Source organism: Taudactylus pleione, unplaced genomic scaffold, assembly GCF_031769625.1.
Source record: "Taudactylus pleione unplaced genomic scaffold, aTauple2 ptg000405l, whole genome shotgun sequence".
Lineage (NCBI taxonomy): Eukaryota > Metazoa > Chordata > Amphibia > Anura > Myobatrachidae > Taudactylus > Taudactylus pleione.
The window spans coordinates 1,100,736-1,114,624 of record NW_028284807.1 but is presented as its reverse complement, the minus strand read 5'-3'; the positions used below and the strand labels follow the sequence as shown (position 1 = coordinate 1,114,624).

At 42.6% G+C, this 13,889-nt stretch overlaps 1 protein-coding gene across 1 annotated transcript in view; it reads left to right on the top strand.

The window, feature by feature from the left end:
• LOC148506419 (V-set domain containing T-cell activation inhibitor 1-like) overlaps window positions 1–13,889 on the top strand; it is a 68,883-nt gene that overhangs the window by 32,241 nt on the left and 22,753 nt on the right. The window contains exons 4-6 of the mRNA XM_088446794.1: window positions 888–1,214; window positions 2,658–2,936; window positions 6,805–6,861. Coding sequence (XP_088302920.1) covers window positions 888–1,214; window positions 2,658–2,936; window positions 6,805–6,839 — 641 coding nt within the window. The 3' untranslated portion in view covers window positions 6,840–6,861. The remainder of the gene's footprint in view (window positions 1–887; window positions 1,215–2,657; window positions 2,937–6,804; window positions 6,862–13,889) is intronic.

Below are 13,889 nucleotides of genomic sequence, written 5' to 3'. Positions count from 1 at the left end.
GGGACCAGTACTGAGGATGATAATGTCTTTATTATTCCATAGACCAGCCCGTCAGCACAAGGCCTGTTCATGAGCACGATTTCTATCGGTTCCCATAACTATATACCCACATCCCGGGGTTCCCACACAGCAGGCACCTCTCAGAGACATAAAAAGTGTATAACAAGGAAGGAGAGAAGGGGGAAAAGGGACTAATACCAACGTACAGGTCAAAAAGCTACTTGAATTCTTATATAAAATAAGATGTAACTGCTATTTCCACATATTTTCCTTATGTCAATAGTTAATTAACTGTATACATGAATTGTAGTAGGGTTACTCTGAGTAATTATTAGAGGAAAAAAAGGGGGGGGTTTGGATAACCCAGTAAGGACTCTGTAAGGGGGCACATAGCAAAATACATTTCACATAAAATATAACTTTTATTGATAATAAAGAATAACATTTAAAATTGACTCACAGAATAGACATAAAAGACATGTCTGGGGCACAGAAATGGTCCCAAACGTGGGCAGTCCCTGAGAGATGGGGCCTAACGTGGCCAGTCCCTGAGAGATGGGGCCTAACGTGGGCAGTCCCTGAGAGATGGGCAGTCCCTGAGAGGTGGGCTCTAACGTGGGCAGTCCCTGAGAGGTGGGCTCTAACGTGGGCAGTCCCTGAGAGATGGGGCCTAATGTGGGCAGTCCCTGAGAGATGGGGCCTAACGTGGGCAGTCCCTGAGAGATGGGCAGTCCCTGAGATATGGGGCCTAACGTGGGCAGTCCCTGAGAGGTGGGCTCTAACGTGGGCAGTCCCTGAGAGATGGGGACTAACGTGGGCTGTCCCTGAGAGATGGGGCCTAACAGGATGATTTCTGGTGTAATATTGGTCCCGTCTCTCCCCCACAGCTGATGAAGAGGTGACCACTTACCTCTATGACACCGTTCAGCTCCCGTGCACCTTCCCTTTTGTACAAGATGGCGTGACTGTGCTCTGGGAGAAGATAGAGGAAGATGGTAGGAAATTGGTGGTTCACAAATTCAGTGAAGGTCGGGACAGTCTGGAGGAGCAGGATTCTCAGTACCGAGGTCGCACACAACTCTCCAAACAGTTTTCAAAGCGATGCCTGGACCTGACGCTGAGAGGTGTCACCTTCTCTGATGAGGGCACTTACTACTGCCGAGCCGCCGGGGAGAAGGGCCACGGAGACCTGAAGGTGACCTTGTCCATAGACCGTAAGTCCTCTTCTATCCAGTGTCATTAGATGGGCTCTCGGTGCTGTTATTTCCGTTCATCTTCTGATCACTGTATCAGTGACACTGGGAGGGACCCTCACCTCTCATATCCTGTAACAAAGGCCTATTGTATTCCCCGGCTTACTGCTGTCCCCAGTAAGATGACCTGGAATTAGTCCTCTGCATCTCTCGGCTTTGCTGACTATGTACATGGTCAGATCATTCCGTCAGGTCGGACACAGCAGGAAATGTGAATATAAAGTAGTATGTACTGCTGCATGTATCAGAAACAGACAAGACAGTGGGGGCGTGATCCTGAGTTGGGCGCGGTGTTGGTGACATGTGCAGTGTAGCAATGTTTTTAGTGTGAACATGTGTGTAAGTTGTACTGTGCATATGCCCCAGTGGTGGTCAGACTCAGATTCACACGCACGGTTACAGATGTGTATAGGAAGATTATGGGGCGTTGCTGAGCTATGACTGGGAGGTAATGGGGATGGGTAATCAGATGCACGCTAATGTTGCATCTTATGGACGTGTCACTTATAGCTGTTGTGTTCACAGACCCTCAGCCGCTCACATAGGAGGCTAAACTCAGACTCTGCACCTACCCAACGGGCTTGTACAAGTTTTGATGTGACGACCGATGGTGGCGAACCAGACAGTAACGCAGCGTGTATATGTGCTGCACGTGGACATCTAAGTCCTAGTACATACAGACGCACAGCTGTACACCAGGGAGGGGCTTGGTAGTAGCATCAGCATAAAGTCGCAGATGCAACTGTGGAAAAAGATGCAAGGACGGCCGCAACTGCGTCCTACTCAGAATCAGGCCCTATGAATCAAATGCTTAAAAAAATTTAAATGTTAAAACTTATAAATTCAAATAAAAGAAACTGAAGACTGTAGTATAGGAGAATCTTTCATAATCAGTGAGAAGTCACAAAACAGGCAGATAATATAAAATTCTGAGAAGGTCATGGTACAGGAACAAGCCAGGACCTAGGAAAAACCAGGAGGACACACCCTCCAGGCAGACATGACATAATCACCTAGCAGTGAGTGCAAGCTCAGCCCGGTTACTTTCAATACTAGCTACAGTGATACTGAGTATACCCCGGGCTCATAGTAACTGATGCAAGAAAGGTCACACGATCCTGACAGTTACAGAGTGACTGCAGGGCCTCACATCCATGGATCATGCTGTGACAACATGTTTGCATGGATGTACAGGACATATACTGATTAATGTAATCTGTTCATGAGCTATATTGTACCCAGACATGGCAGAGGCCCATTATATATAAATGTCAGATTACAAGCGTCCTGTATGTTATAATATATAGTTATAGTGACTGTTATAGAGATGCATCAGAAGTCACCAATTACACAGTTATTATGTACAGGAGTTTATACATATGGTTACTTGTATATTGTTTACAGGATTAAATGCAGATGACCCAAAAGTGTCCTTGGTGCACATTGATGGGATCCGGCGTCTGAAGTGCGCTACTATCGGTGTGTTCCGGGAGCCGCTGGTCAAATGGACAAATAGAGATCATGACGACCTGTCCAGCTACGCAGCAAATAACATTACCACACTCAGCGATGGGAGACAGATGGTGGAGTCTATACTCAACTATGACGTGGAAACAAGCGTACACTATTTCTGTCATATCACTGAGGGGAGGCTGCGGAGAATGGCCCGAGCTGTGATATCAGGTAACCGCCTCACACCAGCACAGATAGTCCCCAATTATATATAATGGTTGGGGATATTTTCTTAACAGTCTTGTAGCATATCCACACACTTGGCATGACGACGTTGACATTCATCATGAGATATCGACTTGATTATAATGTTGACAAAACGTTCCTGTTGGTCCAGAGCTGGAGTTGCCAGACACTCCAAACAAGGTATCGTCATGTTCCTTGTTTGGAGTGTCCGGCAACTCCAGTGGTGTCTTCCAGGTTTGGTGGTCACCTGATGGTGAGCCCTGGCTGATACTACAGCACTTCCTGCAGTGACTAAAGCTAACTCCTAATTCTCCTTCTAGTGCCTAACCCTACCTTCCCCTCAGGAGCTTAACCCTCACCCTGCCCCGATGCTTAACTCTCCTCCCCTAACCCTCTCCCTAGTGCCTAACCCTCCCATCCAACAGCCTAACCCTAACCCTCCCCCTAGTGCCTAACGCTAACCCTCACCATCTCCTCCCTCAGCCTAAACTTTACCTCCCCTCCCCCTACAGCCTAACTCTAAACATCCTGTCCCCTGCAGCCTATAACCTTACCCACCCCTCCCCCTAGTGCCTAACTCTAACCATCCCGTCCCCTGCAGCCTAATCCTGAGCTTCTGCAGCCTAACCCTAACTGTAGGCTTTCTGAGAATGTCAGCATTTCAGATGTCAACATTGTAGACATGTCTACATTCTGCAGAGGTTGACGTCATAACTGTTGACATTGTGGTGTCTACATTATTATTGTCATCATTGTAAATGTCAATATGATGAGTACATCCCCTGTATGATGGTCCGTGTGGATGGAGACCTGAAATACTGTGTTGTTAGTGAGGGAAGTTATTGTAGAATCAGAGAATATAGATGATACTAATAGTGTGATTACTGCAATCAGTCACTTAGTCTGTCCCTACAGCCTGATACTCGCCATGGCGGACATTAGGACAACGCCAAATTACTGGTCATTTATCACTTATTTCACAATGTTCTGGGACTGCGAGGGTGGGAATTGTATCACATGCATGTAACTGTATCAGGACTCCTGCCTGGATTTGTGCCATTAGCCGTGTGTCATTCCTGTGTCTGTGACGTGAGCCGTGTGTCATTCCTGTGTCTGTGACGTGAGCCGTGTGTCATTTCTGTGTTTGTGGTGTGATCCGTGTGTCATTCCTGTGTCTGTGACGTGAGCCATGTGTCATTCCTGTGTCTGTGACGTGAGCCGTGTGTCATTTCTGTGTTTGTGGTGTGATCCGTGTGTCATTCCTGTGTTTGTGACATGAGCCGTGTGTCATTTCTGTGTTTGTGGTGTGATCCGTGTGTCATTCCTGTGTTGGTGACGTGAGCTGTGTGTCATTGCTGTGTCTGTGGCGTGATCTGTGTGTCATTCCTGTGTCTGTTTGTGGCGTGATCTGTGTGTCATTCCTGTGTCTGTTTGTGGCGTGATCTGTGTGTCATTCCTGTGTGTGTGGCATGAGCCGTGTGTCATTCCTGTGTCTGTGGCATGAGCCGTGTGTCATTCCTATGTCTGTGGCATGAGCCGTGTGTCATTCCTGTGTCTGCGACGTGAGCCGTGTGTCATTCCTGTGTCTGCGACGTGAGCCGTGTGTCATTCCTGTGTCTGCGACGTGACCTGTGTGTCATTCCTGTGTCTGCGACGTGAGCCGTGTGTCATTCCTGTGTCTGTGGCGTGAGCCGTGTGTCATTCCTGTGTCTGTGGCGTGAGCCGTGTGTCATTCCTGTGTCTGTGGTGTGACCCGTGTGTCATTCCTGTGTTTGTGCCATGAGCCGTGTGTCATTCGTGTGTTTGTGGTGTGATCCGTGTGTCATTCCTGTGTTGGTGACGTGAACCGTGTGTCATTGCTGTGTCTGTGGCTTGAGCCGTGTGTCATTCCTGTGTCTGTTTGTGGCGTGATCTGTGTGTCATTCCTGTGTCTGTTTGTGGCGTGATCTGTGTGTCATTCCTGTGTCTGTCTGTGGCGTGATCTGTGTGTCATTCCTGTGTCTGTGGCATGACCCGTGTGTCATTCCTGTGTCTGTGGCATGAGCCGTGTGTCATTCCTGTGTCTGTGGCATGAGCCGTGTGTCATTCCTGTGTCTGTGGCATGAGCTGTGTGTCATTCCTGTGTCTGTGGCATGAGCCGTGTGTCATTCCTGTGTTTGTGCCATGAGCCGTGTGTCATTCCTGTGTCTGTGATGTGAGCCGTGTGTCATTCCCGAGTCTGTGCCATGAGCCGTGTGTCATTCCTGTGTCTGTGATGTGAGCCGTGTGTCATTCCCGAGTCTGTGGCGTGAGCCGTGTGTCATTCCTGTGTCTGTGGTGTGACCCGTGTGTCATTCCTGTGTTGGTGACGTGAGCCGTGTGTCATTCTTGTGTCTGTGACATGAGCCGTGTGTCATTCCTGTGTCTGCGACGTGACCTGTGTGTCATTCCTGTGTCTGCAACGTGAGCCGTGTGTCATTTCTGTGTCTGCGACGTGACCTGTGTGTCATTCCTGTGTCTGCGACGTGAGCCGTGTGTCATTCCTGTGTCTGTGGCGTGAGCCATGTGTCATTCCTGTGTCTGTGGCGTGAGCCGTGTGTCATTCCTGTGTCTGTGGTGTGACCCGTGTGTCATTTCTGTGTTTGTGGTGTGATCTGTGTGTCATTCCTGTGTTTGTGCCATGAGCCGTGGATCATTCCTGTGTTTGTGGTGTGATCCGTGTGTCATTCCTGTGTTGGTGACGTGAACCGTGTGTCATTGCTGTGTCTGTGGCTTGAGCCGTGGGTCATTCCTGTGTCTGTTTGTGGCGTGATCTGTGTGTCATTCCTGTGTCTGTTTGTGGCGTGATCTGTGTGTCATTCCTGTGTCTGTCTGTGGCGTGATCTGTGTGTCATTCCTGTGTCTGTGGCATGACCCGTGTGTCATTCCTGTGTCTGTGGCATGAGCCGTGTGTCATTCCTGTGTCTGTGGCATGAGCCGTGTGTCATTCCTATGTCTGTGTCATGAGCCGTGTGTCATTCCTGTGTTTGTGCCATGAGCCGTGTGTCATTCCTGTGTCTGTGATGTGAGCCGTGTGTCATTCCCGAGTCTGTGCCATGAGCCGTGTGTCATTCCTGTGTCTGTTATGTGAGCCGTGTGTCATTCCTATGTCTGCAACGTGACCTGTGTGTCATTCCTGTGTCTGTGGTGTGACCCGTGTGTCATTCCTGTGTCTGTGACGTGAGCCGTGTGTCATTCCTGTGTCTGTTATGTGAGCCGTGTGTCATTCCTATGTCTGCAACGTGACCTGTGTGTCATTCCTGTGTCTGTGGCATGAGCTGTGTGTCATTCCTGTGTCTGTGACGTGAGCTGTGTGTCATTCCTGTGTCTGTGGCATGAGCCATGTGTCATTCCTGTGTCTGTGGTGTGACCCGTGTGTCATTCCTGTGTCCGTGACATGAGCCGTGTGTCATTCCTGTGTCCGTGGCGTGAGCCGTGTGTCATTCCTGTGTCCGTGCTATGAGCCGTGTGTCATTCCTGTGTCTGTCACGTGAGCCGTGTGTCATTCCTGTGTCTGTGGTGTGACCCGTGTGTCATTCCTGTGTCCGTGCCATGAGCCGTGTGTCATTCCTGTGTCTGTGGCGTGAGCCGTGTGTCTTTCCTGTGTCCGTGCTATGAGCCGTGTGTCATTTCTGTGTCTGTGACGTGAGCCGTGTGTCATTCCTGTGTCTGTGGTGTGACCCGTGTGTCATTCCTGTGTCTGTGCCATGAGCCGTGTGTCATTCATGTGTCTGTGGCGTGAGCCGTGTGTCATTCCAGTGACCGTGCTATGAGCCATGTGTCATTTCTGTGTCTGTGACGTGAGCCGTGTGTCATTCCTGTGTTTGTGTTGCAGATGGGCTAAATCCGGTGTCTTTTGATGAGCTGTGATGTCATGGCGGTGGGCACAATGGTAAGATGAGAATAATATAATGTAGATATATTACTTTCTATATCTCCATGTTATTTTGGCATCAGTGCTTGTTCTCTGCACTTTATTACAGTACCTGATAATATTAATGAACGTTACCGTGGTGTTTGGGTGACCTAGATATTTATCATGCATAATCCATTCATTCCACAGCACAGTGCCACCCAGTGGCCAAATCATTGTGAAACGCGTCAGTGGCTGTGCAGGGCTAGCGGGATGTTTCCAGGGATCACTGTCTCTATATAATCTGTCTTTATATTTGTAGTGTCAGAACGGAGCAAATGTTCACTGACAACATCTGTCTTATGACCAGTAAATGCGTATTTATTACTATTACATATATACATATTACAGTAAGATGATTAAGCACCTGCCTGGCGTAGTTACATCATGTGTGACCATACCAGGCAGTGTAATATCTGTCATGGTCACAAACGCTGCGACCGGTCAGTAACACACAATCTCCCAGCAGCCGCCAACGGCAGATAAACCTCCCGGCTCCTCTGTGTCCCTGCACCTCCCCCAGTGTCTGCCAGGCTGCGATCACTGCTGATTGGTCAGAGAGCAGCAACCGCTGGGGAAATGCAAATGAACCCCGCCAAGCCCCCCAGTGTGTACCTGGCAGCAGCTGGCAAAGCAAAGTCGCGGTAGTCGCATTGTTCCAATCATTGATAGTCTGAGGTATAAAATCTCTGTTAATTTTTTATTTTTATTTTTTTATATAAAATCGTGTTGGCTAATTATTAAATAAGTGTTCTTGACCTAATTCAATCATAAAAAATTTGGGAGCTGTTTTTGGGGAAACAAAATGTCAGTTAAGTAGATAAAAAGCTGCATATGAATGTATTATTGTGAGGAAACAAGATTTATTTGCGGTGTCTCATTCTCCGCAGAGATTAATGTACGTTTGTTCCCCTGTGTGCTGGTGTCACTGTTCCCAGGTGTGTGTTCAGTCACTGGTGTATCAGCCTGTATATTATATACTGTAATGATCTATCCATACAGGAAGTAACCGGGAGCCTGTATATTATATACTGTAATGATCTATCCATACAGGAAGTAACCAGGAGCCTGTATATTATATACTGTAATGATCTATCCATACAGGAAGTAACCAGGAGCCTGTATATTATATACTGTAATGATCTATCCATACAGGAAGTAACCAGGAGCCTGTATATTATATACTGTAATGATCTATCTATGCAGGAAGTAACCAGGAGCCTGTATATTATATACTGTAATGATCTATCCATACAGGAAGTAACTAGGATCCTGTATGTTATATACTGTAATGATCTATCCATACAGGAAGTAACCAGGAGCCTGTATATTATATACTGTAATGATCTATCCATACAGGAAGTAACCAGGAGCCTGTATATTATATACTGTAATGATCTATCCATACAGGAAGTAACCAGGAGCCTGTATATTATATACTGTAATGATCTATCTATGCAGGAAGTAACCAGGAGCCTGTATATTATATACTGTAATGATCTATCCATACAGGAAGTAACTAGGATCCTGTATGTTATATACTGTAATGATCTATCCATACAGGAAGTAACTAGGATCCTGTATGTTATATACTGTAATGATCTATCCATACAGGAAGTAACTAGGAGCCTGTATATTATATACTGTAATGATGTATCCATACAGGAAGTAACTAGGAGCCTGTATATTATATACTGTAATGATCTATTCACACAGGAAGTAACTAGGAGCCTGTATATTATATACTGTAATGATCTATCCATACAGGAAGTAACTAGGAGCCTGTATATTATATACTGTAATGATGTATCCATACAGGAAGTTACCAGGAGCCTGTATATTATATACTGTAATGATCTATCCATACAGGAAGTAACTAGGATCCTGTATGTTATATACTGTAATGATCTATCCATACAGGAAGTAACCAGGAGCCTGTATATTATATACTGTAATGATCTATCCATACAGGAAGTAACCAGGAGCCTGTATATTATATACTGTAATGATCTATCCATACAGGAAGTAACCAGGAGCCTGTATATTATATACTGTAATGATCTATCTATGCAGGAAGTAACCAGGAGCCTGTATATTATATACTGTAATGATCTATCCATACAGGAAGTAACTAGGATCCTGTATGTTATATACTGTAATGATCTATCCATACAGGAAGTAACTAGGATCCTGTATGTTATATACTGTAATGATCTATCCATACAGGAAGTAACTAGGAGCCTGTATATTATATACTGTAATGATGTATCCATACAGGAAGTAACTAGGAGCCTGTATATTATATACTGTAATGATCTATTCACACAGGAAGTAACTAGGAGCCTGTATATTATATACTGTAATGATCTATCCATACAAGAAGTAACTAGGAGCCTGTATATTATATACTGTAATGATGTATCCATACAGGAATTTACCAGGAGCCTGTATATTATATACTGTAATGATCTATCCATACAGGAAGTAACCAGGAGCCTGTATATTATACACTGTAATATTCTATCCATACAGGAAGTAACCAGGAGCCTGTATATTATATACTGTAATGATCTATCCATACAGGAAGTAACCAGGAGCCTGTATATTATATACTGTAATGATCTATCCATACAGGAAGTAACCAGGAGCCTGTATATTATATACTGTAATGATCTATCCACACAGGAAGTAACCAGGAGCCTGTATATTATATACTGTAATGATCTATCCATACAGGAAGTAACCAGGAGCCTGTATATTATATACTGTAATGATCTATCCATACAGGAAGTAACCGGGAGCCTGTATATTATATACTGTAATGATCTATCTATACAGGAAGTAACCAGGAGCCTGTATATTATATACTGTAATGATCTATACATACAGGAAGTAACCGGGAGCCTGTATATTATATACTGTAATGATCTATCCATACAGGAAGTAACCGGGAGCCTGTATATTATATACTGTAATGATCTATCCATACAGGAAGTAACCGGGAGCCTGTATATTATATACTGTAATGATCTATCCATACAGGAAGTAACCGGGAGCCTGTATATTGTATACTGTAATGGTCTATCCATACAGGAAGTAACCATGAGCCTGTATATTATATACTGTAATGATCTATCCATACAGGAAGTAACCAGGAGCCTGTATATTATATACTGTAATGATCTATCCATACAGGAAGTAACCAGGAGCCTGTATATTATATACTGTAAAGATCTATCCATACAGGAAGTAACCAGGAGCCTGTATATTATATACTGTAATGATCTATCCATACAGGAAGTAAACAGGAGCCTGTATATTATATACTGTAATGATCTATTCACACAGGAAGTAACCAGGAGCCTGTATATTATATACTGTAATGATCTATCCATACAGGAAGTAACCAGGAGCCTGTATATTATATACTGTAATGATCTATCCATACAGGAAGTAACTAGGAGCCTGTATGTTATATACTGTAATGATCTATCCATACAGGAAGTAACTAGGAGCCTGTATATTATATACTGTAATGATGTATCCATACAGGAAGTAACTAGGAGCCTGTATGTTATATACTGTAATGATCTATTCACACAGGAAGTAACTAGGAGCCTGTATATTATATACTGTAATGATCTATCCATACAGGAAGTAACTAGGAGCCTGTATATTATATACTGTAATGATGTATCCATACAGGAAGTTACCAGGAGCCTGTATATTATATACTGTAATGATCTATCCATACAGGAAGTAACCAGGAGCCTGTATATTATATACTGTAATGATCTATCCATACAGGAAGTTACCAGGAGCCTGTATATTATATACTGTAATGATCTATCCATACAGGAAGTAACCAGGAGCCTGTATATTATATACTGTAATGATCTATTCATACAGGAAGTAACCAGGAGCCTGTATATTATACACTGTAATATTCTATCCATACAGGAAGTAACCAGGAGCCTGTATATTATATACTGTAATGATCTATCCATACAGGAAGTTACCAGGAGCCTGTATATTATATACTGTAATGATCTATTCTTACAGGAAGTAACCAGGAGTCTGTATATTATATACTGTAATGATCTATACATACAGGAAGTAACCAGGAGCCTGTATATTATATACTGTAATGATCTATCCATACAGGAAGTAACCAGGAGCCTGTATATTATATACTGTAATGATCTATACATACAGGAAGTAACCAGGAGCCTGTATATTATATACTGTAATGATCTATCCATACAGGAAGTAACCAGGAGCCTGTATATTATATACTGTAATGATCTATCCATACAGGAATTAACCAGGAGCCTGTATATTATATACTGTAATGATCTATACATACAGGAAGTAACCAGGAGCCTGTATATTATATACTGTAATGATCTATCCATACAGGAAGTTACCAGGAGCCTGTATATTATATACTGTAATGATCTATTCTTACAGGAAGTAACCAGGTGCCTGTATATTATATACTGTAATGATCTATACATACAGGAAGTAACCAGGAGCCTGTATATTATATACTGTAATGATCTATCCATACAGGAAGTAACCAGGAGCCTGTATATTATATACTGTAATGATGTATCCATACAGGAAGTAACTAGGAGCCTGTATGTTATATACTGTAATGATCTATTCACACAGGAAGTAACTAGGAGCCTGTATATTATATACTGTAATGATCTATCCATACAGGAAGTAACTAGGAGCCTGTATATTATATACTGTAATGATGTATCCATACAGGAAGTTACCAGGAGCCTGTATATTATATACTGTAATGATCTATCCATACAGGAAGTAACCAGGAGCCTGTATATTATATACTGTAATGATCTATCCATACAGGAAGTTACCAGGAGCCTGTATATTATATACTGTAATGATCTATCCATACAGGAAGTAACCAGGAGCCTGTATATTATATACTGTAATGATCTATTCATACAGGAAGTAACCAGGAGCCTGTATATTATACACTGTAATGATCTATCCATACAGGAAGTTACCAGGAGCCTGTATATTATATACTGTAATGATCTATTCTTACAGGAAGTAACCAGGAGTCTGTATATTATATACTGTAATGATCTATACATACAGGAAGTAACCAGGAGCCTGTATATTATATACTGTAATGATCTATCCATACAGGAAGTAACCAAGAGCCTGTATATTATATACTGTAATGATCTATACATACAGGAAGTAACCAGGAGCCTGTATATTATATACTGTAATGATCTATACATACAGGAAGTAACCAGGAGCCTGTATATTATATACTGTAATGATCTATCCATACAGGAAGTAACCAGGAGCCTGTATATTATATACTGTAATGATCTATCCATACAGGAAGTAACCAGGAGCCTGTCTATTATATACTGTAATGATCTATCCATACAGGAAGTTACCAGGAGCCTGTATATTATATACTGTAATGATCTATTCTTACAGGAAGTAACCAGGAGTCTGTATATTATATACTGTAATGATCTATACATACAGGAAGTAACCAGGAGCCTGTATATTATATACTGTAATGATCTATCCATACAGGAAGTAACCAGGAGCCTGTATATTATATACTGTAATGATCTATACATACAGGAAGTAACCAGGAGCCTGTATATTATATACTGTAATGATCTATACATACAGGAAGTAACCAGGAGCCTGTATATTATATACTGTAATGATCTATCCATACAGGAAGTAACCAGGAGCCTGTATATTATATACTGTAATGATCTATACATACAGGAAGTAACCAGGAGCCTGTATATTATATACTGTAATGATCTATCCATACAGGAAGTTACCAGGAGCCTGTATATTATATACTGTAATGATCTATCCATACAGGAAGTAACCAGGAGCCTGTATATTATATACTGTAATGATCTATCCATACAGGAAGTTACCAGGAGCCTGTATATTATATACTGTAATGATCTATCCATACAGGAAGTAACCAGGAGCCTGTATATTATATACTGTAATGATCTATTCATACAGGAAGTAACCAGGAGCCTGTATATTATACACTGTAATGATCTATCCATACAGGAAGTTACCAGGAGCCTGTATATTATATACTGTAATGATCTATTCTTACAGGAAGTAACCAGGAGTCTGTATATTATATACTGTAATGATCTATCCATACAGGAAGTAACCAGGAGCCTGTATATTATATACTGTAATGATCTATACATACAGGAAGTAACCAGGAGCCTGTATATTATATACTGTAATGATCTATCCATACAGGAAGTAACCAGGAGCCTGTATATTATATACTGTAATGATCTATACATACAGGAAGTAACCAGGAGCCTGTATATTATATACTGTAATGATCTATACATACAGGAAGTAACCAGGAGCCTGTATATTATATACTGTAATGATCTATACATACAGGAAGTAACCAGGAGCCTGTATATTATATACTGTAATGATCTATCCATACAGGAAGTAACCAGGAGCCTGTATATTATATACTGTAATGATCTATCCATACAGGAAGTAACCAGGAGCCTGTATATTATATACTGTAATGATCTATACATACAGGAAGTAACCAGGAGCCTGTATATTATATACTGTAATGATCTATACATACAGGAAGTAACCAGGAGCCTGTATATTATATACTGTAATGATCTATCCATACAGGAAGTAACCAGGAGCCTGTATATTATATACTGTAATGATCTATCCATACAGGAAGTAACCAGGAGCCTGTATATTATCTCTCCTGTGTGGAATCTCTATTACTCCTGTGTGGAGTCTCTATTACTCCTGTGTGGAGTCTCTATTACTCCTGTGTGGAATCTCTATTACTCCTGTGTGGAATCTCTATTACTCCTGTGTGGAGTCTCTATTACTCCTGTGTGGAATCTCTATTACTCCTGTGTGGAGTCTCTATTACTCCTGTGTGGAATCTCTATTTCTCCTGTGTGGACCTG